The sequence below is a fragment of the Paralichthys olivaceus genome, chromosome 16 (assembly GCF_024713975.1).
Source record: "Paralichthys olivaceus isolate ysfri-2021 chromosome 16, ASM2471397v2, whole genome shotgun sequence".
In the NCBI taxonomy this organism is placed as follows: domain Eukaryota; kingdom Metazoa; phylum Chordata; class Actinopteri; order Pleuronectiformes; family Paralichthyidae; genus Paralichthys; species Paralichthys olivaceus.
The window spans coordinates 13,820,825-13,847,509 of NC_091108.1; the positions used below are offsets into that span (position 1 = coordinate 13,820,825).

A 26,685-nucleotide genomic window follows, 5' to 3' on the forward strand; every position below is an offset into this window, starting at 1 on the left:
AAACAATGGTAGCAGGGAAAGAGACACATTTCCTACTTCTGTTATCAAACCCATGCAATGACAAATGAAATATAAAATCGCACACTTGATTTTTGTCGATCGCACATTTTATTATGTATCACAATATGAGCACTCATACACACATACTGTACTGTAGGTATAATGTTGGAAACCATGAGGAAAAAAGCTGTGTTTACATGTCTGTCTTGTTCGACATGATGACCTGTATGAGTTTTACGTTTAGTTTGCGGATTTGCTCACAGTCCTGTCATGATTTATTTATTTCTTAAGCACTCTGTTTTTACTCTTCTGGAGCAGGATTGGCATATTTAAAGGGGTCATAAAGGTCACGTTTGAAATCATAAGGGTCAAAGAAAGCAGGGATTTTCTCTATGTCTGGTTCTGCAGGGGCACTCTCCTCAGCTTTTGCTTCTTCTTCTTTCACCACTTTCTCCTCAGCTGGTGCCTCTGGTGCAGATGTTTCCTCGATAGGACGGGGGGGGTGGTCAATGAGGCAGTCAGGATCCCAGTATGGGTCGCAGTCATACTCCATACCTTTGGCAGCGATAATGGGAGGTGGAGGTGGAGGGGGAGGTGGGGCAGACTTTTTGGGAGCAGGGGGAGGTGGGGGAGGGACTGCAGCCTTAATCTCCTCTTCTGTTTTGGGCCTGCAGGCCGAGTTGAGTCGTGGGTCGCACAACACTGGAACAGCCCCCGTTGGCAGGTAGACGATCTGAGGTTTGCACAGCGGGTCTCTGGGGTTGCACAGGTAGATCTTCTGAGCGTTCTCCAGGGGGTCTGGAGTTGGAGCAGGTGTGGTGGGAGGTGGAGGAGGCTGGCTGGTTGTAGTTGGTGCAGCGGTAGTCGTCTGGACACCTAAGATGTTTTGGTAACTGGAGGCGTCTGGGCCGTAGGTCAGCTCCAAGTGACGCATCTGCTGATACAGCATCCTGATCCTGTCAATCTCATAGATCTGAGGGAGAAACAGAAAATGCTCAGAGAGGACACAAAACATTTTGAGCTGAATAGATCCACATATGTTCATGTAAATATTTCCACTTATTCTCATCTTACCCCCTCAATGTGTCCAATGCTGTTGTAGAAGCGATAGTAGGACTGAAAGTCAGGAGCTCCTCGGTACCACTTTGGTTCAACATTCCTCTTTGGTCGAGAATTAGTCAAGAAATCATGAGCCTGAGCTGAGTCAATGTTCACTGGGTTCAATGTGGAAGAACATGGAAAGAGGAATTATAAGGACACACATTCTGATTTCATTAGAAATACAATTTGAGAAGCATTCTGTTTTTAACTACTGATAAATTTTGAAAAAAGAGTATTTACATTCTAAAATTTGCCATAAGCTATTTCATGTATAACAGGTATCCAATCTATTTTATTAAACATAATGAATGGAAGTTGTAAAGTAACATATGAACTGTGCTTATGGCATGTAACTTTGAAAGAATTAATAAAACCCGAATGTCTAAATGGCTGCACTTTAATTTACTATGACTTTTTACATGAAATACAGACTTTTAAGGAAATGTCAGCCTTTAAACAATATATGAATATTTAGCACCACTCAAAAAACATTCCCAGTCACAATATAAATGAGTTTTTACTGTTTTTAATCTATTTATACTTTGAATCAAACCAGATTACAATCTGCAATAATGTGATAGATCAAATACCTCCAGGATTCTTTACTTTCATAAGAGATGTTGCTTCTAGCAAACCTGGAGAGAAGCAGAGAAAGACACACATACAGAAAAAAGTTGAAAGCATGAAAGTATATAGCCAAGATTGTAAAAACTTTCCACTTATGGCCTTGAATCCAACATTAAGTTATTGTCCCAGAGATCTAACTCTTAAATTCAAGTCAAACAAAAAAAAATTAATGTATTTTACAAACCTGACATAAACAGCAAGCAGCATAGCGTCCTCAACAGGGACTCGTCAAATATCATCCTTGATGTCTGAAATTATAATATTAAGCAAAACCCCAATTATTGCAATTTGTCTTATATGGTCACTGTTATTCACGAAATAATGTTAAACTAAAGCACTAACAGCACATAACAAAAGGGCACAAAAAATGTGGGGACACTCCAACGTGTCACATCACATCATATGATAATTAAAACCAGATGTAGTACATCTGCCTTCAAGAAAAAGAAACCATGATAACAAAAAATAACACAACAGGAAAAATCCTGTAAAATCCCAGTTGGTACTTCATAGGGATGTATTTCCCTGTGAAGTTACTACTGCATCTTGCTATTTGATCAGTTACAGAATTTTCTGATATTTATTTACCTGTACTAACTATTTTCTGCATCATGGGGAACCATGCATGGTCCAAACATGGTGCTAACATTAAACCTATATATTTGATAGGCTCTGCTTTTAAACCCAACACAGCTACTTGCAGACATTTTTTTAACTCAACATGCTCACCTGGTGTTGCATCTCCCCCGTCCTGGACTAATGTGCTGCACAACATATGTGTTCATAAATACTGCTGTTAATCCCGAGGGCTTTCCATTGGCCACTGACCTGCTGGCAGGCCTGACTCCACCCCTCGTGCATGTTCTGTATAGACGTGGAAGAGCTCATTAGCACGTTGAGCATGAACCAGCAGTAAAAGGTAAACTTCAAACAAAATGTGGAACCTTGTAAAGCCACAGGGAACAACCCCATGACAGCAGGGAATCCACTGGGTGCACAGACAGTCCAGTTACTTATATTTACCAAAGGGATTATAATCCTGGGTGAAGCCATGAGTGGAGGCATAATTCATGCATACAGTTTCCAAAATCTATATCTGCATAACACTGATTCGTCAGTCTGTTGTATGCTCCAAATTTGCAAAATATGGTGCCATGCACCATGTTGCTGTAGACTAATTCTTGACAAAACATGCCTGGCAGGTAAAAATTAACCCTCCGTCCCCAAAACAGCTGGATGTGTCCTTTTAACTTTGGTCCTGGCCAGTCAAAAAATAGAGGGGGAGCTGAGTCAACTGCTGTTTAAGTCCCCAAGAAATATGTAGGAATTATGGGCCTGCTTGTCCCAACACCAAGAATCTGTAACACAGACCTGGGAATTGTTGTTCAGATACTTCCAGACGATTTCTCAATCTCTGGATAACACAAGTAGACACATATCTTCATATTAAATTAAAATCTGGTCAAAAAGTAAATTCCAACAGAAACTCCTTTACTTTGTCTCATATTCTGTGTCTTCTTGTTGCAATTGGAGACAAAAACATTGGGAAACAGATCAATTAAATCAAATATGGAACTAGACAAAACCAACAGTGATAAAAAGCGTTTTGTCATTGACTGGACTGTATAACTGGGATCCTTCAGGTATCTGTGAAATAGCATGTGATACTAAAGGGGGGGGATGCATGTGTTTTAGTGTTGGTTGCCCCACTCACTGACAAATATTTCATTTGCAGAGGTTAGCGTTCTCTGCAGCGGCTGCAGGTTTGGTTTTGATCCGGCCCTTTGCTGCATGTCTTCAAAAGATCTGAGATCAAAAAAAGAGTTATTAAATAAGAACATGCAATTCATATGTTCTGGCTAAACTTCGGACAAATGTCAACCATGACTCAGTCAGGTAATATATCTTTCTTTATCTGATTTGTACGTACTTCATGACATTCCCGGGTCTTCTTTTGACCCATTTTGACTCTCTTCCTTCATATCTTGCTCGGTGACTGTCCACCCATCCGCTGTTTGTCATTTCAACAGGGAAGCAAATTCTATCCTTCAAACCAGCAGGTGAGGCTGCGATCAAAGAGCACTAGAAGGAGACAGGGAGTCTGAAGGAGTCCTGCCAGGTGGCTAATGGTGAACATCATACTGTAATTGCTCTTTGCACATGACAAAAATGGAAGGGTACGGACACCTATTACTCTTCAATGATATACATTTATTTCCCCTGTATACTGGGACAAACAGCTGCAGTATAAACTCAACTATTTTCAGAGAGAGTAAGTAGGACAAAAAAACATTTTCACATTATTTTCCAATGCAGGCTTCTCAGAGTAACACTTTCATACTTGGTACTTTTTGTTATTGGACAAAGTGAATCTGGATGACAGTGAACTGAAGAGATAAACTTTCAGAATGGATGAAAGATCATGCCACCTTGTCTATAATAAAAAATAAAAATAATTTAAAAAACATAGTTTACATTTTTTATAATGTTAAACGAGATTGTAAGTTATATCTCCATTGTTTTGTGCTGGAAAAAGTAAAATATGACCTGTTATACCAGCTATTGGTTAAACTATGTCACACTATTTTCAAGTAGATGCTTATTTGTGATGTGAAATCTCTCCTGGGCGACATTACACACCTCGTAATCATTTTAATGCTGTTTTTATGTATGTATGTTGGAGACCATGTCGTGGTTGCATTACTGTGGCGCATGGCTTTCGTTTCACAATTTTAACACTTCACCTTCAGGGTATCAATTATCCTAACATGTGCCCCTCTGATCCTCGAGTGAAATTACACCTTGTCATGGAGCTCTCTGCAGGAAACAAGAGGATCCGCTCCAGAGAAATGTCTTCAGGTCATTCCAAAGCTACGTTACCTCTGTGCTCTTTGCTCAGCAGCTACAACCTTAATATACACTGAAAGCAGATAGTTCCATGATCACCATGCTGGAAATGTGGGCCTGGTTACCACAGAGGTCATTAAAGTTTGTATGTTGTAAAATCAGGTACAATTGCAAATAGTTGGCTGGAGCAGACTTTTGTTTTGTTTGCTGCAGATGAGAATAAGATGTATAAAGAATCCCAATTTTTTGATCAGGTCCATTGAAATGATGACTTAGCTATTTTTAATGATTTGGTATAAGTTCTTTTTACTAAGATAAGATAAAACTGTATTGCTCCACACCACGGGGAAATTCAGTTGTTACAGCAGCAGGCAGGTCAGAATGTAAAAAAAAAATATTTTAAAGGCAATAGAATGTTGAGTATGTACATAATATACATCTTTCACTGTAGTGGTTTGTATAGACATGTTATAAAGTAAAGTACAGGGGCACAGGATGATTGCGCGAGCAAGTAGAAAACCTGTTTGTACATAAATATCAGGACATATTGTGATGTACAGATGAAACAAATGTGCAAAAAGTTATTTTCTGTTAGAAATAGTGCAAATATCATGAGTAGAGGTGACATTAGAAATATTATATTTACCATTTCGGGTGGTGTCACAGAGTCTGACAGCAGTGGGAGTAATTGTGATGGAAATGGATGCATAGTATTGAATGAGTGAGGACTAAATGGACGCACAGTAGGTCATTGAACTAAATGCAGGATGTGGACACTCCTCGTGTCTGATTTTCAGCAGAAACACCTCAGTGAGAATCACGTTATGAAACACACGTCATCTCGTGGAGGCTTCCCTGCTGCCACGTGTAGTACCTCCACTAGGTGTCAGCACAATAAAACAGCGGGAGTGCTGTCGTGGCTGTCGTGTCGTCATTTCCCTTAGGGATGTCTAAGGTTTGTAGTTCCTGTGCTGTTGACCTGTCAGCGTTGTAGTACAATCTGTCACTGCCGCTGATTTACTCGTCCTTCTGGAGGTGACAGTCTCGCAGCGGCTGCGACGCCAGGCCTCCTCGCGCTCAGGACCGTCTGTTCTCACTGCCGTTGCTGCTGTCGGCTAATCGGCGAGCTAACCGCTAAAGTTAGCTAACGAGTCCACCGACCTGACAGCTAGCTTGCTGGTAGCTCGACGTTAGCTAGCTGCGTTAGCTATCCAGGTTTGCTGCTCGTAGGAAGGGAGGAACCCGCCCACTCCTGCTAAAACTAAACAGCCATTCCAGACAAAGGAGTGAACGGTAAGTGAATACAAGACTAAAGCAACGAGCTAACGGTCCCTGGCTGTACTTCACTGGGTGGTTAGCATCATGGTTTCAGGGGTTTGGCCACACGGACAGTGTGAAGTACTCTGGGGTTTGACAGTGGAGCTACGGTGACACCTCTTCAACTCCTCTGTCATCTGCTTCACTCTCTGGGTTGACTTCGCTGTCATGAGTCCAGCTGGAGGAGCGGTGACCGGACTCCAGCTAACTTTCGGCGTATTTCTGTCTGTTTGTGACGCCATATGATAAAACAAGCGATAGAACAGAGGTAGGGAACATTGTGTGAAATGCAGCCGAAGCCTGTGGTGCTCAAAGTTGGGTTCCGGGACCATCAGGAGGCCGGGACAGGACCAACAACTAAACTGACCTACGGATCTCTCTAACTTTTCTTTGAGATCAATCGCAGGAGACACTGACTTATTTAGGGAGCTCCATAGTTAGACCCCAAGCCACAGTGTTCAACTATAAGTATGGTGAATAACAGTGTTTGCTTAGCGCTTTGCACATCAGGGCACACATAAATACTGAAGACAGTGGTGGTCTGCACACTGGGAGCACTGGGACATTTCCCGGTGGCCTGATGGCAGTTCTGGTATGTCCAGGGGTGGACTGGGATGAAAATTCAGACTGGGTACTTAACTCCATTCCAGGCCACCCTTTTCAGCCTAGGAACCAGGCCTGCCAGAGCACATGGATCTGGGGGCAGATACTCGGGGACGCTGCCACTTTGCGCACGGCCTGGTCACAGTGCCACAAAGCCTGGGGGACACCACCCAGGCCCAGCCAAAGAGCACGGTGCCAGGGCAGTGTAGGTTGCTAAGCTTCTTCTTCTTCGCCTTTGTTCAATTTATTGGCAGGTGACACCAACATTAAGGTGAATTATCGCCATCTACCGTGTCCCTGTCTTCTTCGTCAAACCTCTTCAGAATGCTCCACCTAAGGTTGCTCAGCAACATTAAATCACTATTCTAAATGATTACATATTGCTTTGTTCTTCATCATTGATAAACTTTTTTAAAGAATTCTAGAATTTCAAGCGCCTGCCTTCTCATGAACAATGTCTCTCAGTCACTCACTCACCCACACCACAGTAAAGTCACCCAGGAAGCCCATCCAGAGTGCACACAACCAGGCCACAGCACCACAGAGCCAAACAGGTCAAACTAAAGAAGCAACGACAGACAGAAAGAAAGAAAGAAAGAAACACAACAAGAAATTTGAAAATATCACCATGTGTTCTATGAAACTTGAATGAGTATTGTTCACTATTTTGGCATTTTATACAGTAAATAGTTCATGATTAGTTGGAAAAAGAATTGCCAGATCTTTCAATAGTGACTTTCACAAACTTAAATACTTGTAGCTGCTGTAAATCGTCTTATTCATCAGACCTTCTCCTCAGATTTGGTTTGGGGAGGCATTGTCTTACTAAATGGACTCACAGGTTCTGTCATGAATCTCTGTTGCAAAGCATCTGGTTAAACAGGTATGCCACTGTCTTTTTGTTCCTTTTTTAATATAGCAGCCAGTGTCAGCCATGATGACATTTGCTGCTCCTGTAAATCTCCTCTGTCAGTGTGTAGTGGGAGCCCTGCAGGGCTTCTCACTCCGTTGCTGCAGAGAGAAAGAGGCAGCTAGGTGCTTGTGCAAGCATTTTGATTTGTTTGATCAAATAGCTGCCACCACCAGAAATATGTAGTGCAACATAAGTTACTCATTATACTCAGTCACACTTGCATAACTCACACAGCAGCAGAAGTCCAGCCTGGTATTGTTAGAATTTATCTGCAATTTGAAGAAGTAATGACCATTGATATTTTAGGGTAATGGCCCCTCCCTTTAATGACCTGTGGCTTAATTTTTGCTTGTTTTATGGAATGTTTGGAATGGGGAAGAGCCTTAACCCATAACAACGGAGGCCTCTGTTATGAGAAATCAGCACCACTTTCTCTTGTCTTGCTGTAATCTGACAGATATATTTGGAGTCACATTTTTCTTGTGGATGGGATCTTAAAAGTTGTTTCAAACTCTGTTGAGGGAATGTGGTGTTGGATCCCAGTCCTGCTCTGAGAGGATACACAGGACAGTTTCAGACCCACTCCAATCACTTAGGCTCCTCTTATATGACCACAATAACTGATTCACATAACAACACAATGTGTGGCAATGCACCTTGACGTTGGTTGCCACCTGCCAATAAACCAAACAATTTGAAACAGATTGTATTAGCTTTATTCTGCTTTACTTCACTCTACTTGACATTTATTCTACACTGTCAGTACGCTAGTGAAAGCTATCCTGTTTTTGGTTTTTTTTAGATCCAAGGCGTCCTGGTGGTTCACTGAGCTGAGGCACATTGTGTCCTCTGTCTGTTACTGGCTCAGCGCTGACTCAGGATATGTCATCTCCCATAACCTCACAGCTGTCTAGATTTACAGTCCGTCTGAACAGTATGCTATGTAATGCATACTGTTATTATGTAACATAGAGATCATATCCAGAGGTCATGTATGGTGTATTGGAGATATTCAGTATTTTTATAGTTTGGCTTTGGTTTTTGACTCAGATGGAAGCCGAAAGCTCCAGTGAACTGCTGCTGACCAGGAAGAGAAGAAGAGAGAGCTCCAAAGGGGACAACGATGAGAGGGAGAGGCTTGTGAAAATCCCCAGATGCACTGTGGTGAGCCAACTGTCACTAAGCAGCATGTTTGTCCAACACTTTCCATAGGTTCTGTGTGTGTGTGCCACACAGACAGGTATATGTGGATGCATACAGTTTGAACATAGATTATATGTAGATCATATTCTGTGTGAGGACAGCTAAACCCAAGTTCGGTCAATGTCATGTGTTTATACAGTTGAAAATGAACTACTTTTATATCATGCTGTGCACCACTAGTCTCATTCACCCTTTCACACACAAGCTATAAGCTTCTTTATCACACATCCCATTCAAATAGTTTTGGCACAGCCGCCAGTGGGAAATTAGACACTTTGACATGCAGGCTGGAGGAGGGGGGGGGGATCGAACCACCGACCTTCTCATTAGTGGTCCTCCTGAGCCACAGCTGCCTAAAATGTCACCAGCTGTTTTAAAGCAACACGACATGCTTGATATCAACATCAGCCTTGTTTTGTCAGAGTCCAGGAAATAATGTTATAACAACAGAGGGAATCTGTTCAGTGTAAAGCAATAGTTTTTGTGTGAGTAAAAAACGTCATTGATCAGTCATAGTCTTTCATTCTGCTGGTTTGGGTCTTTTAGGGGCTGAAGCACCCTGCACCTTTTGCAGATGAGCTGGAGCCAGCGGATGGTAAACCCTATGAGAGGGTTAACATGGAGACGGCCAAGAGGGGAACACCACGTGAGTCAGATTCTCTCTCGACCTCATTGCACTTTTGTTATTCCAGTTTCTCCTCGTATTTCTTCTCTCTCAGTCTTAAGTACAGTCATATGCATACAATCTTGAATTCACTTTTAATCTTTCGTCTCTGTATGCCTTGTCTCTCTCCATCCAGCTGACAGACCAGTGCGGGTGTATGCAGATGGCATTTTCGATGTTTTCCACTCAGGTCACGCCAGAGCTCTCATGCAGGCTAAATGCCTCTTCCCAAATACACACCTCATCGTTGGAGGTAACCATGACTCGTGTGCGTCTCTCTCTCTCTCTCTCTCTCTCTCTCTCTCTCTCTCTCTCTCTCTCTCTCTCTCTCTCTCTCTCTCTCCATCTTGCAGCAGCTGACTTCCATCAGCTGCTTCTTTCATAAGTCTGAAACTGTGCACACTGAAACACTATCGAGATAACATTACAAGTCTGATGAATTTACTGTGGGATTTGCGAGTTGTTCTTAGGTTTATCATATTCATCTTATGAGTCAGTCTGATCAGTGCTTTTTATCAAATTCAGAAGATAAACATTGAATTGTTTTCACTACACCATCGTAATAATAATGAGCTGAGTAACAGTAACAGAAACAAGTATCTTTCAGTGTCCATTGCTTGTCTTTCCTTTCCTCCGTTAATGACTTGCTTCTTTGTGAACCAGAACCATGCTTCCATGGTTTATGTTCCGTAAATATTAACTTCTGTACATTTTTCTAACTGACCACAGTGTGCAGCGATGACCTGACCCACAAATACAAGGGCTTCACAGTGATGAATGAGGATGAACGCTATGATGCCATCAGTCACTGCCGCTACGTGGACGAGGTGGTGCGAAATGCTCCCTGGACGTTAACGCCAGAATTCCTCGAAAGACATCACGTGAGTGTATAAAAACATTTAAAAGACATAATTAGACAGTTAAGAATCTTGAGGTGAGAAACCAGCAACAAAATGTTTGTACTCGAAGAACAAGTGGTCCAGACTCCTCAGTGATTTTCTGTTTTGGAGACGAATCCACTGTGTTGATTTCTGTGGTATTGACCTCTCCAGATTGACTTTGTGGCCCATGACGACATCCCATACTCCTCAGCGGGCAGTGATGACGTGTACAAGCACATTAAAGAAGCTGGTGAGTGTCATAGTAACCAAAATTGTTCTGTGGTACACAAATAATTACTCAATACAGTTCAGTGTTTACAACTCTTGCACATATGAGACTGGATAGCATGATGGATTTAAATATGTATTTTCTTTGAGATTGTATGACTTATTTTGAATATCATAGTTTTATATTCATACACCACCAGGAAATAGATAATAGATAACTTTTTCCTCCTTTATCTACGTTGGTTCACATTCTGTCTTTGTGAGAACTTCTGTGGCTCCAGTGGGAGCGATGTGAGTCTGATAAATCATCTTAAGTGATGGAGATTTTCAGACTATACAGTGTCAGCTCACTAATGACACTAAGACTCTGAATAAACATATAGTATAATATACTAAAATAATGACACTTCTGACCACCCAAACACTGAACCTCTATTTACTAACACCACCTTCAATGTATGTGGTTCTACATTTATTAGTCACAAAATCCTGATTATCATTGTAAATATGTGATATCAGGAGTCTACTCTGACCTTGGATCTGTGTTGCTCAGGTATGTTTGCTCCGACCCAGCGGACAGAAGGCATCTCCACCTCTGACATCATCACACGCATCGTCCGTGACTACGATGTGTATGTCAGACGTAACCTACAGAGAGGATACACAGCCAAGGAGCTCAACGTCAGCTTTATCAACGTATGAGTCTCTCAACTCCCTTCAACTTTTCTTGCGTGTGAGTATGAGAGAGAGAGAGAGATTCATGTGATTCATGGCATTTGCTCTCCTCACTCTCGACAGGAGAAGAAATACCACCTGCAGGAGCGTGTGGATAAGGTGAAGAGGAAGGTGCGTGACGTGGAGGAGAAGAGCAAGGAGTTTGTGCAGAAGGTGGAGGAGAAGAGCATCGATCTCATTCAGAAATGGGAGGAGAAATCCAGGGAGTTCATCGGCAACTTCCTGCAGATGTTTGGTCCTGAGGGAGCTCTGGTGAGGATGACGCTTTTCTATGGTATTGAATGACGAGCAGCACATCCTTACTTACACTGTTGATTGGGAGGGAAGGCTTTCAATTGTTCTGCTCAGTGACACAACGTTTGATATACCAGCATGTGAGTGAATGCGATTCTCTGTATGTTGGCCCTGTGATGCGCTGGTGACCTATTCAGGGTCAACGCTTTCTTACATTTAACTGATATGTAACTCTTCATGCCTCCACAGAAACACATGCTGAAGGAAGGAAAAGGCCGCATGCTGCAGGCCATCAGCCCCAGGCAAAGCCCCGACAGCAGCCCCACCCGCGAGGAGCGCTCGCCGTCTCCCACTTTCCGTCTCCCCTTCTTCACCAAGACCTCCCCTCCACCCTCACCTCCGCCCCACCACAGTGGCGCCCGCGGATACCTCATCAGTGAGGACGACGAAGAAGACGACGAAAACTGAATCGTCAGTTTGTCGATCCACAGCCAGAGTGCTAACAGTTAGCTGAGTGTTCGATTAGCGTGATTCTCTTCGAGCTCCTGCTTCCATCTTCTGTTGTTTTTTTTTTTGTTTTTATTATTTTGTTGTTTAGCACCTCAGTGTCACGTTAATTGTAACAACCAGTGTCTCCACAGCTCTTGTTTTAAACAGACAATTTTGTCTCCCCCGTGTTATGGTCAGTAAAAGTTACCACTAGTCACTTGAGTTCTTTCACAATTTTCTCATTTATCTCAGTCACTTTTGATGTTGATTTTTATTAGACAATGCCACTTAGGAATATTTGATGGTATTGTAGGAGTTTGTGGTTTTGTTCTCGTCATGACGTTAGCGGGAGGGCTCGCAGGGGTTTCAGTCACTTGTTGGAACAGCACGTGTTGCCTTGGTGTGCGAGAGGTGACATTGTTGAAGTTATCCTGGAGTAGGTCCGAAAACTGAAGGTTTAAATGGTCTGCTCGTTTAATGCGGCGGCAGTTTACTAACATTAAATCAACCTGGCTTTTTTTTTTTTTTTATACCAGGGGAAACTTCAGATCAAACCAGAGCTGAATCTAAGAGTAACGGTGTTAATCGTCCAACTAACAGCAGGTTTTTTCTCAAGTTTGTCGCCTGCTTTGGGCTGCGTGTGGCTGTGTGTATGTGCATGTGGTGTTGTTTTGCATACAAGCTCTAAAATAACATTGGCATGTTTGAAATGTCTTTCTCCATCTGTTGACAGTTCTGGGTTCAGCTTGACTTTACTGCATTTAGTTTTTGTCTGCGGAAGGGAATCGGTCTTTGAAAGAGACGTTTCAAACTGGAAGCCTTTTTAAATGTGGCAGAAGAGAAATGCTTGTAAGGATGGCAGGGAGGGCCTGTTGAAATGTTGATGTAGAAACTTATTTTTGTAGATTTCATCTTTCCTTTCTTTATCCTCTGTACAGATGTGATCTTAATCATCCCCCTTGTAGAAGCACTTTCAGGCTGAGCCGAAAATCAACGTGAGAAGGGCTGGACTTCTTTTCTTTTATGTGATGCAGATCTGGGCCACTGGGAGTCAAACGTTACCTCTGATACACATGTGATGCTAAGAGAACGTTTTAGGTTTTCAGAAATCAAAAAACACTGGAGAACAGTCTCTATTTGTAAGAAATCACATCTTTTGTTTAGTTGGAATCTTGAGCACAGAAGGTTTCTTAAATGTGTTCCCCTCATTGGTAACACACACGCACAGAAAAATACAAGTATACCAGGTACTAATCAGGACTTTGTGCTGTAGTCTGTGTAGAGATCCGTGTTGGTGGCCTGGACTGAGTTTCACATGTGGGTGAAGGGTTCGGGTTCATGCATCGTTGAAAGTCCACATTTCTTTGTAGCTACCTCCTTCTTCCCTAAACTGATTCTCTTTTCTTTAGATGAGCACAAGGTGTGAGCGTTATTGTTTTTCCTTTCTGAACAGAGCCATTGTTACAGCACTGAACCAATATGACTGGTTAAATATTTGATATTCAGGCCTCGGTGTGTGTTTGTGTGCGCGAGTGTGTATTCATCCTGCATCTCCAGTGATAATAAAGCATGTGTTGTGTCTCCTATATAACCAATAATGAACCATCACAGGTGACCTGAAGATGTAATGCAATATTGTTAAGACGACTCCAATATAAATGTTGACGGATCAATCTGTTCTAGGCTTGGTTTCTCAAAAGCACCTGTGGTTTAAAATCAGTCTTTGCTGCAGCGATAGAAACGGGCTCTATTCTTGTGTGTTGTATGTCAGATTTTAAGATTTGTGGAGGACGGAGTAAAAGTAAAGAATTCCCAGTTATAAATGTTCTACTTTTGGTATTTAAAAGTACAAACCTGACTAATCTGCTGAGGAAATCCAGCCTAGATTTTGGTGCTAAGCTACTTTTGGGAAGCCTTGCCTTGATTCTTGTGGAATCTGTTCTTTTTAAAAATCAGTGTGAAACTTCTCAGAGCATGTTGTCAATGTTGGCAAAAGTCTTGAGTGGTGAGTCAGTGACAGCCACCGCTGCAAAGATTAAAAAAAATGTTAATGTTTTAACAGCAAGTGTTATTTTACTGTTTGGGGTTCATTTTGTTTTACGTCCTGGATGTAGAGGAAGAAGACAGGAAAAATGTATTAAACAATGTCGGCCAAAGCATTTCTTGACCAGTGGTTTTCTTTCTCATGGTTTAAATTCTCATGGTTCCCAGAATCAGGGAACTTGTGTCTTAAATTTCTATTTAAACTTCAGATTTCAGCACAGTTCACTCAAAATATTAAGATTTTAGAAAAGATTTTAAGCCCGATGTGTCTCATAAATAGACACGATGAAAACCACGCTGGCCAAAGCCACGTCACAACCAATATTACCCAAGATTCATTATGTCTACAGCTTCCCCCCGCCCTCATTTCAAACAATGTCAAGAGGAAACTGTGAGACAATGACATTTAAACAAGCTAAAATTATGTCAGGCGAATGAAAATAAGGAAGGAGAGTGGGAGGGTTTGGTTACATAGTCAGATTTTATTGGATAGAACGGTCACCAGGGCTACACACATAAAGAAGCAGATAGTGACGAGGCAAACACCAGGGGGAGACCTCACCTCACTGCAAACACACACACATACTTCCAGGGCCTGATTTTTGAATCAAGATAGTGTGACGAAGTTGATATTAGTGCTTAAGAAAAATGAAGGAAATGGAGTCCTAACAAGTATGATGGTCGAACTTCTACACTGTCTGGAATGTTCTTTTATGTTCTGACTTTACTTGCTGGTAAAAAAAAAAAGTGGAAACGGGAACGAAATGACATTAAAAAAAGTACAAAAAACCCCCCAAAGAGCTCAGTCATTTTAAATCCTCCTCTTTCCACTGACAAGAGATCCAGAGTGACAGTTCCCGAAAAACACAGATCAAACATCAGTCAGTGTGCAACACAGAATCAGACGACGCAGCTCGATTTGAAGGGTTGACTCTACTGAGACAGAAGCTCATGTACAGGAAACTAGATCAGGATTCATTGTAAACCACAACAGCTACACATCATCATAGCGGGGATTACTCTACGACACGTGGGACTTCTAAAGGAAGTGGATCGTCGAACAATAACACTGAATTAACACAACAGAGCAACCCTGAAAGACACCAAAGGGTGCCCCCAGACCTCTCCCCCTGGTCCCCCCCTGCATCACTTGTCTTTTCCTTTCGGACACCAGTTGGTTTACAGGTTTACTCATCACTACAAGATATATACGATACAATGGTTCACATTTTGCATATATCTGTGCATTATACCATATTTATTTATTTTTTGATGTAAATTCAATCTCCAACACCTAGTTAGAAGGGGTGAGGGGAGGTGGGAGGGGTGTATGAGAGAAGCTATAAGGAAGTTGAGGGGGAAGGAAGAGAAGAGACAAAGTAGGAAGAGGAAGAAGAAAAAAATCTTTAACAGGATAGGATGGGACGGGGAAGTGGTCAGCTCGCTGCACGGCAGGGATCATTCTTCAGCAGCGCGTTTCGTAAATGCCTGAGCGGCCGATGTACCGCACCCATTTGATGACGTCGTGGTCACTGTAGTTGAGCTTGGACTCAAACACCTTCAAGTAGCGCACCTTCAGACCAGACGGCGCGAAAGGAACCTGCGGAGACGAGAGGAGGGTCAGGGCGTGTCAGGGCTTGCTGGGTAATGTAGGCCACACGTGTTACTGAATGTTGTTGGCATTCTATATTCTATGCAAGACAAATAAAGAAGGCAGCTCTGAGCAGGAAGTGTGCGTATGAGGAAGAGCTTGATGTGATTTGCATGAGTGATAGTAGGACCACATTTAATCTATAATCTGTTTGTCTGGCTGCTGACTCCGTACATGACGTTTGTTCAAACAATATCGCATATTTAGTCAGCCAACTTTTTTTGTCTACATTACAACAATTCAGAAAAACTTTATGTGTGTGAGAGAGGAAGGTAGACAGACTGTTGGATTTTAATGTATCCTGACCTCAAAGTTCATAGAGATGGGAGGCCTGGCCCATTTCTTCTTATCGTTGGTGGGCAACAGCTCGATCTCAGCGCTGATCTGAGACTCTTTCATCCCAGCCATGCGTTTGATCCTACACACACAAACACACACAGTAAGCTTGGTGAGTGTCATTTATAGTTTCAGTTACAAACAACCTCATTTTAAAAGTGGTATTAACAAGGACCAAGGGGAAAAAAAGTGGACTTCAAAAAGAGGACAGTCTGTGTAACAACAACCAGGTTAAAGAGAAGAAGATGTTAATGATTCATTTAACTCAGAACAGTTTGCATACATCTTGTGAGCAGAGCTACATCAACTCACTTCCACACGATGGCGTTCTCACTGGCCTTGTACTTGGCTTTTCCCTTCATACAGATCACCTGCACTCCGCTGGTGTTGAGGGGTGTTGGGATACGCACCTGTGAGATTGATAATAAGCCTTTTAATATTAAAGCAGCTAAGAGTCAGATGCATATTTGCTTTAAGGGTTTACAATTGTAATGTGTGGAGAATAGTTTTAGAAATCAGGGTGTGGGTGGGTGGGTGGGTGGGTGGGTGGGTGTGTGTGTGTGTGTGTGTGTGTGTGTGTGTCTTTATGGTAGTTTGCATTTATCACCAGCGTAACTGTGATAAGATCTCACCTCGATCTTCTGAGCCAGCAGCGAGGGTTTGAAGTTGGACTTGATGACCACCTTAACCTCCAGTTTAGTGCGCCCCACCTCCCGCACCAGAGGGATGACCCTGAACGGCAGGATGATGTCCTTAGTGGTGCGATACCTGCAAGAAGGAATCATTTCATTTTAACACAAGACTTGCTTACTGTTCACACATACCTCTCTCTGTCATTTCTCAACACTCAAACATTTATTTCAAGAGAAATTGTTCCAGGTAACAACAAGTCTCATGTCCCGCAACCTCCCGCCCTTTTTCTGTCATATTCAAACATCCATCTACTGACCTCATGAGCTCATATTCTCCATCGGGGGGGATGAAGCTGATGCTACGCTCCGAGTCAAACTTACTGAGGCGCACACACTGGTGGAAAGTGCAGTCGTCGATGGCGATGGACTGCTTCCCACTGCTGGGAGAGAAAACACATGAGACAAACAGAAAGAAAAAGTATTAGTTACTTATATATATATAATTAATCAAATATTGAAAATTATGATTCCCACATCTCCAAAAGACAAAACTACTACTACTATCCCTCAACTATTGTCTATGATCAAAAAAGGAACATCAACACATGAGGACAGAACTGTTGCTAGCAAGACATGAGGTAAAAGTTAAAAAAGAATAGAAAAACAATCAGTTAGGCAAGTTGCTAAAGGGTTAAAAGTCAAGCAGGGAGGTGTGGGGAAACAAAACAAACAAACCATTCTACTAAAAGAAGGAAACAACCACCAGGATGATTTGTACTGAGTGTGGGAGACAGTGCATGAGATGTTCATGTGCTTGAAGGCTTGGACAAGACAAGTGTGTTGGTAGAGTGTGTGCATGTTTGTGTTGAGTTGACAAAGGGTGGACACTTGTCAGTACAGTACCTTCCTCCCCCTAAATCACTGAGGTACAGCACATAGAAAAGAAAGAGAGGGAAAGAAAGGAGAGATGCATCCAAAGAAAAGAAAAAAATAAAAATAAATTGTAAAGCCAGTGTTGTTATCAAGTAGACAACACTCAAACAGACAGGGGGCTAACACACAAGGTGGTGTCTTACAATTTTAACACAACAATGAATTATCTTGTCAGGATATAAAGCACCACATTAAATACAGAAACTTAATATGCAGATTATCCAAATGATTTGCAGACTCACAGTTTAAATATAGTTCATTTTCTGCTGAAGCTGATTTGTGGTCTCTCACCTCTTCCCTGCGTCATCCGATGCTCCTCCCTTTCCCTGTTTGTCAATGACAATCTTGTCGTTCATGCCAAATTTACACTCAGGCATTCCACTCAGGTAGCTCTTCATCACTACTCGGCCCGACACGTGAGCGCTGAGGACCTGGCCTGAGGGGCAAACAAAATAAAGTGAAATACAATTCAAACCATTATATTTTTTCCTTTTCTTTGTGTTGTGCAGCTTTTTCCTCTCAACACTCCCAGCTCTGTTTAAAAACTAAATCCAAACTTGTAATACTATTATGAGAATAAAGTTGTAATTAAATGAGAAATGTATTCTATTCATTTTTACATAATTCACAAATCTGTTTTCATTATGTCATCTTTTTAAACAAAATGTATTCTGAATGATTGATCTTGTCCTGAAAGAAGAAATGTCGGACCTTGTGGCGACATCAGCAGGTTGACACTCTCCAGTACGTCCAGGAAGAGCTCATTGCGGCGATACTTGATGCCCTCGCGACGCCAGCCGATCTGCCCCGTCACCTGGCTGGTGATCTGAGACTGCTCCTCTTTTGTCTGGGAGACAGGGAGAGAAACTGTGTCACTAATACAAAAGGAGAGGGCTGACGAGACTGACAAACAGAAAGGCCACGATGAAAGGGGATCATTAGCGCTACAGGGACATGAAGTAGAAACTTGAGTGTGTTGTCCTACCTGGTGCTGAAATATGAAGTGTCCCCGACGAAGAGCAGTTTGGGGAAAGAATGAGGAAAACAGAAAAAATGTTAATTGAAAGCTAATTTTGGTTCATCACACAATAACACGTTTCATACAGTTCGTGAGGGGTTTTTTGCTCCCAGTCTGTCATATATTATATTTGTTATTCTTGCATACAGATGTGTTCCTGCATGATGAGTGATGTACACCCAGAAACAGGAAATCTATATTTGAATTTGTGAAAACAGTTCAACATAATATTTTGTGTGCACTGTGTTTTATATGATATCCATACAGAGAGTGCTATTACCTGAGTGTCACTTATATTATGCAATACATCACCAACTAGTGCTTCCAAAATGGCTGAATTAAAAGGTTTCAACTAAACATTCTATTCTTAATAAAAGTAAGATTTATTGCAGGACTTGTGCTGTTACTTTTAGTAGGTTGTACCCAAAGAGCTGGCAGCTGTACAGTATATCCTCATTCTGCCAAACATTTCCTTATCATCTGATGGGAGTCTACATTGGTCTCACTGACCTGTCCCTTAATGCCCTGCTGGGTAATGAAAGTCTTCAGAGCTCCAGTCTCTGAGTTCTGGGGGTAACCAAAGTCCAGGATCTCTGTGTAGACAAACAGATAACAGTCGGTATGAGATAAGATGGTAAAAGGAGGAACATTAGTCATGTAGTGACCGAAAGAACCAACTCTCACTGAGGGAGATAATTATATTTGTACAAATTTCAAACATCAACCTGCATGTGACCAATTCATATCTGTATGCTGTTGTAGGTTATTTTCTGGTCCCTGCCATTCAACACTTGAGTGAAATTAGCTTTTCACAGACATACAGCCTTTGGTTGCAGATGTGTGTCAGAATATTTTTTCAGAATCATCAATATATGAAAGGATGTGCATTTACATTCAAATTTTGCTTAGGAAAAGTGTTAATTTCTTAATTAAAGTTATTGGTTGTATTTGTGTTTTCATCTTATTTATAGTATTTTTTTAATCAACTTTGAGGTTGAGATGTAAAATATCATGCCTAAGTAACATTTCTTAGTCATTAGGGATTGATAACGACATCTAAGGAATAATTTCCAATTTTTTTTAATAAATGTATTGGCAGATATGTCGCTATCAGAAATTCTTTGCTCCATCGGTATCACATCACTCGCAAAAATCTGTATTGGTCTGGCTCTACTCAGCACAGGTCAACTTTTATATTTTAATCACATCACTGTTAAACCATGGACATGTAGCTATAAAGCTCATTAAAAGTTGATATTTAAATGTTTAAGCACCACAGATTTAAGGTAAAATGCTACATTTTCTATGTTAAGTATTATTCAGGCTCTGAATATATCTACTACACAAAAATACAACACTCTTGATTCCCTCTCCTCCAGAGCTTGTGGTCTCGTACCATCCAGCAGCTCGTAGATGAGCACAAAGTTGTTCTTGATGTTCTCTTCGCTGATCTTGCCAAAATAGGCCGTCATGACGTCACACATCTTGTAAAGGAACTCGAACACCATGGCAGCGTTGACATTCTGCTTGGTGACCGCCGCCAACCAGATGTTGGAGCGCTTGACATGGAAGAAGCTGGTGCGGGCGATGTTGGTCACCGGGGATCGAACCTGCTGCCGGGCGTGAATCACGTTCACACGGAATGCGTCCACAGCGTTACGCCTGGGATGTGAGGAAGGAGGAGAGGGACAGAGATGGAGGGGGGAAACAAAAGAGAGGATTTGAGATAATTGTTTCAGGGGTTTTTTTTTTTTTTTTTTTTAACAATTAGAGTGTTGTCTCACACTAACCCACCCTGTGAGATCATGGGAGATCCAGGGCTCAAAATAAATAATCTCTTCAAAACTCAATGACATTTCAACCCATTTCAAGGAATAAGCAATCATCAAAACATGATCTAACCGACTGGAAAAGGACACATCGAGCTGCTGCTCTGAGAGGAAGAAAAGGACTGTTTTGTGTAAATGGTGATAATTACCAGGAGGGAGAGAGAGAGCTCATAGAGCTTACCTTGACACCCAGGAAAAAGCATCATAACTGACTCTGGACTCACCAGGAACTAAGGATGTTCATCCATGTTTTTGGTCCTGATCTGTATTAGGTTTTTATTTTATTATGGCAAAGGCCATATAAATTAGATTTAGATTCAGTTCTACTGAAAAAAGGCAAAACACTGTAGCTTATTGCAACAACGTTTCGGGAAATTTAAGCCCTGATTACTGTGGATATAGAAATAACAGGGGTTAGTGCAGAGGATGCAGCACGTTCTGACAAGAAAACCAAATCCTACTGAGAAACACCTGAGAACATCTTCGGGTCTAATTCCAGGTTGAAACTGCAAAGTTACCAAAAATCTAACCAACTCCATCTACCTCTTTAGATCAATAACTCGAGTTAACAACTCAGCATAAGGAACATAACCTAAACCTTTTATATTTTATCTTCAAAAATCCTTTTTTTTTTTTTGAATGGTACCATGAGGAAAAAATGAACCACACACAAACAGCACACAGCCTCCTTTGTTGATGATACATATGTTGAAAGATGCAAGTTTAGAAATTCAAGATGGTGATAACTCAAAGCCTATCAGCTCATACAATTATATCTTGAATAATCTAAAACATTACTAAATTTCTATGTGACAGATCACAGTAGAAACAGAAGATGAGGACTAAATCAGTCATATTCCATGCTCAGACTACATGCTTAGGCATTGGGCAGAGTTGGTGGAGAGCGATAGTATTCACTTAAGGACTGTAAGAGAGGCTGGTTTCTTTGGCTTTGATTGATTGATTTTTGTATTTCAGTAGCTGGGGGCTTTATTTATCATGACAGGTGACTCATGCTTAGAGGAAGATTCAGGACGGTGACTGTGGCGTCAGCGGACATGCAGTTTAGGGTTTCGGGGAAGGGAAGAGGGGGGTCATTGATCGGTGGCCACGAGAGGGAGGGGTCATGCTCGATACACTGGAGCGTCTCTTACCTATTCCTACAGGGGCCAAGATGGACAGATGGAGGAAAATGGTGATACAGAGGATAGAGAGGAAACACGGATGAAGTAACGGAGGGAGGACAGAGACAAAAATGCACAAGAGACATTTTCGTGCATCATGTACAAAGACAGAGTGAGTAACATGGTGTTTGTGATGATGCTATCTTTGTAATCGAATGTGCTGAGGGAAGGTTTGCAACATTAGATTGCTCAAGGTTCAATGTTGTGCGTTATACTCACAACAGCAAATTAAGTGCATATTATTAACTCTATACTGCTCTATAACATCTTTTCTAATTTACATTTCTATTTCACTTGTGAGGAAAAGCCCTAACTGTGTGTACCACAGCTGTCAATACAACATAATAGCACATACACTGCAGACATTAGAGCAACATAATGTGCCTGTTTGACTCTGCAATGCTGCAGCAACAGGGAGGATATCCAAAAGCAACCGATACTGGTGATGTGAACGGAAATAATCACTGATATAATGTGTAGAGACGAACAAAAAATTAATGGATCTGTTTTTCCTGCTGAAGCATGGTGCACCTGCTTGCGCACACAGTTAGCTCTGATACGCAACAGGGTCCAAGTTACAGGTTCAGAGACTCGAGAGTGTAAGAAAAGTTATTGCGTATGAGAGAACTGGACTGAATATTACTCGCGGGTACGCACACAGCTTTAGCTGAAACTGAGGTCTGGATGTCTCAGTGGTTACAACTTTATGGACGATACCAAGACTAAGCGAGCATGAGGCAAATAGTGCTGCATACAGCTCTATAAGAAATTAATGGAGCGAAACACCAACTTACTGATCTTTTATGTGACTATTAGAAGCATATTTTCTGGGTTCATTATGAAACTACTGATCCGAAAAATGATTCCAAACCATGATCTGATCCAAACCATGTGATTAGTGATCTGTTGCACTGCTAATAAGAGGCTCAAAGAATGGCAGAGGGAGTGAAAAGAACAACACTATCCTTATGTTGCACCTAACGAAAATCAGCTGTAGTGATAAAGGTCATCATTCAATTCTAGCCTTCTCTTAGTACTTTTGGTCTGTGCTGTTCTGTAGTACTCGTTGTACTATGTCTGAGGAAACAGGGGCAAGCAGATGTAGTGTGTTTGTGCTCCTGTTAGACTGAAGCTCCTGTAAGGGTGGAGCAATAATTAAACATTAAGCGACCACAATTACATCTTGCTGCTTAGAAAAAAGACAAAAGATGGGTGTCTCTGCAGATGCAACCTGGCACATTAATCAGTCACGACAAACATCACAAAAACTGTTTTGGTTCTTCACAAGAAATAATCTGCATACCCTGCAATGGTTCTGTGCATCTATATGAGAGTATTAGGAAATCCATTTCTACCCCTGTGCCCTCTCCGTACCTTGCCGGCCCTCACTGTGTAAATCTAAAAGGCAACATGAAAGAAACGTTCTACTCTGACCTCAATCCAAACACTGGATGTTACAGAGTTTACGCAAGAAAAGAGGCATGTCGCTGGGTCCACGCATGGAAATTCCACATCACACCAACAGTGTGCCACAAACAAGTTAGTATAAGAGATGGAAAACAGACACCACTGATGTCAGATTTTCAGAATATACATTATATTCTTCTGAGTTCCTGTCTGTTGTGATGATACATGTGATTCAGTGTGGATTATCCTTTAACCAGACACATGTCGTCTTTTACAACATCACTACACCACAGTCTACACTGGATATGACTCAGCCATGGTTTTAATCCTCCATTTTACACAAAAGGGAAATTTCCCTTCACACAGGACCTTCAGGAGCTTTGCATTGACTCCTACCTCAGCTCTGTTTAGTTGCTCAAAGTCTCCATTTACAGCCACATATTAAAAGGGAGTTATTACAACCCACTGATATTTTAACATATTATTTCCAACCAGGCAGCTATAAATTCCCCAGCCCCACCATGTCAAAGCTAGCACATATATATATATATATATATATATATATATATATATATATTTTTGACATTATTTATGTATTTCTATTTTTATTTCTTTTTAATGTTGAGTTGTAGTAACCATGTTTTACAAAAAAGGACGATGATCAACTATCAAAGGTGAAAACAGGAGAAGTGCACACTTACCCATAATCATTGGATAATTTTCAGATTCCAATTGTGGATTAGAGGTGGAGGCCCTGAGATTATCAGTGTTACAACTCATATGGTGTGTTCTGCTTGTTTGAAGATCTCAATTATTTTTTTCATTTCTTTTTAAAGAATCTGCTATTTTTTGCAGGCCTTTATATCTTAATATCCCGCCTCACAATAAACGGTAGGTGAAGATACTGTTTGGAATTATATTGAATATCAACCTGCTCAGGGACTGCTGATGTTCAGATTTAACAAACAATATAAATGTGTTTTTAAATGATGAGGTAGGTTCTAACAAAAATATTATGTTTGACTGAAGGTAATTATGTTCAAGTATTTCAAAGTACAGCAAAGCCACTGCAATATCCAGAGAATTGAAAAGATGTTGTTGCCAGTGTTGAGAACAACAAGGCTCCAGTCCCTCTTCTGCATGTGGCAGTAGTTAATGTCTTATATCAACACTGATGTCAGCTCTGAGGAACTTTGCAAACAGCTGCACTTAGTCCTTTAAATGGAAGGTGTGGTTCGATAAGCACAAATGAACTGAATCAATACATAAAACAATGTAAGCAATGGTACATGAGAAATAATTACATGTGAGTTACAGCCACTTGTATTTGTTGTTATTTTTTATGGTTGTTTTATTCTAATTAGACCAAAGTATGTTCTTTGTCCAAGAATAAGTAATGGTTGCTTTTTTTATAAATACATTTTAGAGAAGATAACGCAACAAGACAAATGTGAACTTCCTTGCAAGGAAGGAAGACATAATCCTTTCTCATCCCTTCAGGATCAATACCCAACCTGTCGACCCAAACGGATCAGGGCGTCCTTGGTGACCTATGTCACCTACCAAAATATAACCTCACCACTTGAGAAACGTACCCTATGTCATCTCGGTAGACCCGGGAGATGAGGACCTCCCCCTTGTGGTTGTATATGAACAATCCTCCAATCATTGTGGCTGCTTCTCAGTCCCAACAGGCCATGGTGAAACCAAAACCCCGCCTGGGAAGAGATAGAAATGGAGCAAGAGATTGCAGGAAGGAAATTGGGGAGGAAAGGGAAAAAAGTGGGTTACAGAAGTGAAAGCAGTGAAATGTGAGGGAGTGACCAACAGTACAGGGAGGCGTTTGTCCTTCACATCCGCTTTTCTGTTCTCTGTCTCTCACACACATCACTCTCTATTGCCAGTTGAAGATTCCCTGCAGCTGCCCGACTCTGGTGACTCATTTGTGTTCATATGCACATACACACATGAAGGTTCATATAGGCTAGAAAGACTCAAGAAATAGCTCTACTCTCAACACAGCCAATTCCTTGGTTTCAACTAAAGGCAGATTAACAGCAGATTAGCAGCCACCAGTGTGAAGCAGGATACCACCAGGTAGCCTGCTGGAAAATCTGCTGCTTTTACTGGGTTAGATTTTACACCAATTGCTGCCTGGATCTAAATAGACTAAGCAGGGGAAACGAAGATCGACACATGCAGACAATAAATTCCCTCTACATGCAGTGAAATGAACACAAAGCAGATTTTTGTAAATGGTTTGGATCTACACATCTTAGGAATTTGCCTCCATTCAAGAATGACGCTTCTGGAAACCAGGAGATGAAGGACAAGCTCGAAATTCCTCGTAGACCGAGAGCTGACATGTTGAACACACAGGGCTCAGTGGGATTACATGAAACAAATGTGAGCCCTGGATTACACAAATGTTTCCCCAATAAGACATTGTCGAGTCGTGACCGAGTTAAAAACGCAATCGCCCTTTTATGTGGTCGAAGTCAAGATGTCTGCTCTCTCGGTCCATTTCCAAATGTTCATACATTTTTCATAATTTCTCGTTTGTGGCTCGATTGATGAGGGAAATGTTCGCTTTGAATGGCTCCAGCACTGATGGAGGCCTGACCTTCAGCTATGATCAAAGTGATGGCAAATACACCGAATGAGAGATCGCTAGCTAATTTAGCTCACGCTAGCAGGCTAGCTGGCAGAGCTGTGCAGTGAACCAGCGTCGAGCTGTGCAAAAATTTAACTTGACTTCCGGTGGAAAGACATTCAGCCCGTTCACAACCCTTTCACAGACTTCTACTCATTTATATATATGTTATAATAATTGACTTTGGAAACTCCACCGTTTCGAATGCAAGCGCTAATTGTACACAACGCAGTACACGCGATTAGAAAACAGCTTAAATGACGCGTTATGCGCTTTTATTATGAAAGTAATAATCCATCTCGTTTCCGGTTTCTTACTAGCTTTACGTTAGCTAGCGGAGCGGAGGCTAACTATGCTAACGTTAGCGTCTCCCGCGAATGGAACCGTTCCACCGGCTTTTCCGCAGCGGTCACCGCGCTACATTTACACCAGTTCAACCATTAACTCTCGACCATTTCGATCGTGGTGAACTTACCCGACTTCTCACGCTAGCGCCACCGGTTTTCACCCCCCCTTGTCGGCCTCGGAGACAGCCTCTGTGACGGGCAGTGCAGCTCCCAGTTCGCACACCCGCTAATTCCGCTCCTTCCTCCCGGTCCTCTGATGGCTGTCAGCTGACCCGCCGTCCTTACGCACAGCCGTTCCGCTGAGACAGGAAAAGGCGCGGCTGGAGCGATGTGTAAACCGCACCCAGGCCCTGTTGTGATAAGCTACAAAGGCTGCGGCTCAATTACTATTAGTTTCATGGAGGTTCATTAACGATTTATGGATGTGATAGCTGCACGGAGGACTAGCGCGACGAGCTGGCACCGCCCTCCCCCTCTTTAAACCGGACTCTGGAGCACGTCAGTGTCCAGCTTGTTTAATGAAATGTTCTTGAGTAACAGAGGAATTCACTAAATGCTCCAGAGGTGGATCTGGACCACGGACTTCTGTGGATGGGATAGAAGCCAGAAAACACACTTATGTACACCTTACTTTATCCCATGGTTGTGTGGGTGGCTCTGTCCTGCAGAGTCCATCTGATTCAACTTTAGGCTCTTGTTTTCTTGAACTGAATCACCTCTACAGAAGTTTTCCGCCTAGAAACACACAACTGTCTGCATAAGGTCATTCACTTCTGAGGCACACACACACACACACATCTGTGCACCAGA

The 26,685-nt window shown here is 41.9% G+C and overlaps 3 protein-coding genes across 4 annotated transcripts; 1 reads left to right on the forward strand and 2 right to left on the reverse strand.

The window, feature by feature from the left end:
• Nucleotides 1-89: 89 nt before the first annotated feature.
• and3 (actinodin3) lies at nt 90-5,360 on the reverse strand. 2 transcript variants are annotated; one of them, XM_069510738.1, is made up of 7 exons: nt 5,222-5,360; nt 3,443-3,534; nt 2,458-2,592; nt 1,913-1,976; nt 1,692-1,736; nt 1,075-1,214; nt 90-973 (listed from the first exon to the last, which is right to left on the reverse strand). In XM_069510738.1, exons 3-7 carry the CDS (start codon nt 2,467-2,469, stop codon nt 302-304), a joined length of 933 nt encoding a protein of 310 aa, XP_069366839.1. In that variant the 5' UTR covers nt 2,470-2,592; nt 3,443-3,534; nt 5,222-5,360; the 3' UTR covers nt 90-301. The 2 variants fall into 2 exon arrangements, with proteins under 2 accessions (XP_069366839.1, XP_019962210.1); XM_020106651.2 differs by lacking the exon at nt 5,222-5,360 and adding an exon at nt 3,659-3,786.
• Nucleotides 5,361-5,509: 149 nt separating this feature from the next.
• pcyt1aa (phosphate cytidylyltransferase 1A, choline a) lies at nt 5,510-14,001 on the forward strand. The gene is made up of 9 exons (XM_020111404.2): nt 5,510-5,868; nt 8,459-8,572; nt 9,158-9,257; nt 9,412-9,528; nt 10,005-10,156; nt 10,328-10,406; nt 10,938-11,080; nt 11,183-11,371; nt 11,603-14,001. Exons 2-9 carry the CDS (start codon nt 8,459-8,461, stop codon nt 11,819-11,821), a joined length of 1,113 nt encoding a protein of 370 aa, XP_019966963.1. The 5' UTR covers nt 5,510-5,868; the 3' UTR covers nt 11,822-14,001.
• Nucleotides 14,002-14,347: 346 nt separating this feature from the next.
• Nucleotides 14,348-26,410, reverse strand: LOC109644458 (adaptor related protein complex 2 subunit mu 1). The gene is made up of 13 exons (XM_020109864.2): nt 26,004-26,410; nt 24,471-24,593; nt 19,852-20,117; nt 18,966-19,048; nt 18,423-18,428; nt 18,149-18,284; nt 17,729-17,873; nt 17,408-17,425; nt 16,822-16,941; nt 16,505-16,640; nt 16,185-16,282; nt 15,843-15,954; nt 14,348-15,485 (listed from the first exon to the last, which is right to left on the reverse strand). Exons 2-13 carry the CDS (start codon nt 24,542-24,544, stop codon nt 15,351-15,353), a joined length of 1,329 nt encoding a protein of 442 aa, XP_019965423.1. The 5' UTR covers nt 24,545-24,593; nt 26,004-26,410; the 3' UTR covers nt 14,348-15,350.
• Nucleotides 26,411-26,685: the final 275 nt, after the last annotated feature.

Bases quoted from the DNA above. Each gene is read 5' to 3' on its own strand.
- and3 (XM_069510738.1), bottom strand. The intron at 1,215-1,691 runs GTATTTGATCTA...CATTGAACCCAG, and splicing joins GAAAGTAAAGAATCCTGGAG to TGAACATTGACTCAGCTCAG. The intron at 974-1,074 runs GTAAGATGAGAA...TTTCTCCCTCAG, and splicing joins GCATTGGACACATTGAGGGG to ATCTATGAGATTGACAGGAT.
- pcyt1aa (XM_020111404.2), top strand. From the start codon at position 8,459: ATGGAAGCCGAAAGCTCCAGTGAACTGCTGCTGACCAGGAAGAGAAGA. The intron at 9,258-9,411 runs GTGAGTCAGATT...CTCTCCATCCAG, and splicing joins GGCCAAGAGGGGAACACCAC to CTGACAGACCAGTGCGGGTG. The intron at 9,529-10,004 runs GTAACCATGACT...AACTGACCACAG, and splicing joins TACACACCTCATCGTTGGAG to TGTGCAGCGATGACCTGACC.
- LOC109644458 (XM_020109864.2), bottom strand. From the start codon at position 24,544: ATGATTGGAGGATTGTTCATATACAACCACAAGGGGGAGGTCCTCATC. The intron at 19,049-19,851 runs GTACGAGACCAC...TTGTCTACACAG, and splicing joins CATCTACGAGCTGCTGGATG to AGATCCTGGACTTTGGTTAC. The intron at 16,283-16,504 runs GTGAGATCTTAT...TCAATCTCACAG, and splicing joins TGCTGGCTCAGAAGATCGAG to GTGCGTATCCCAACACCCCT.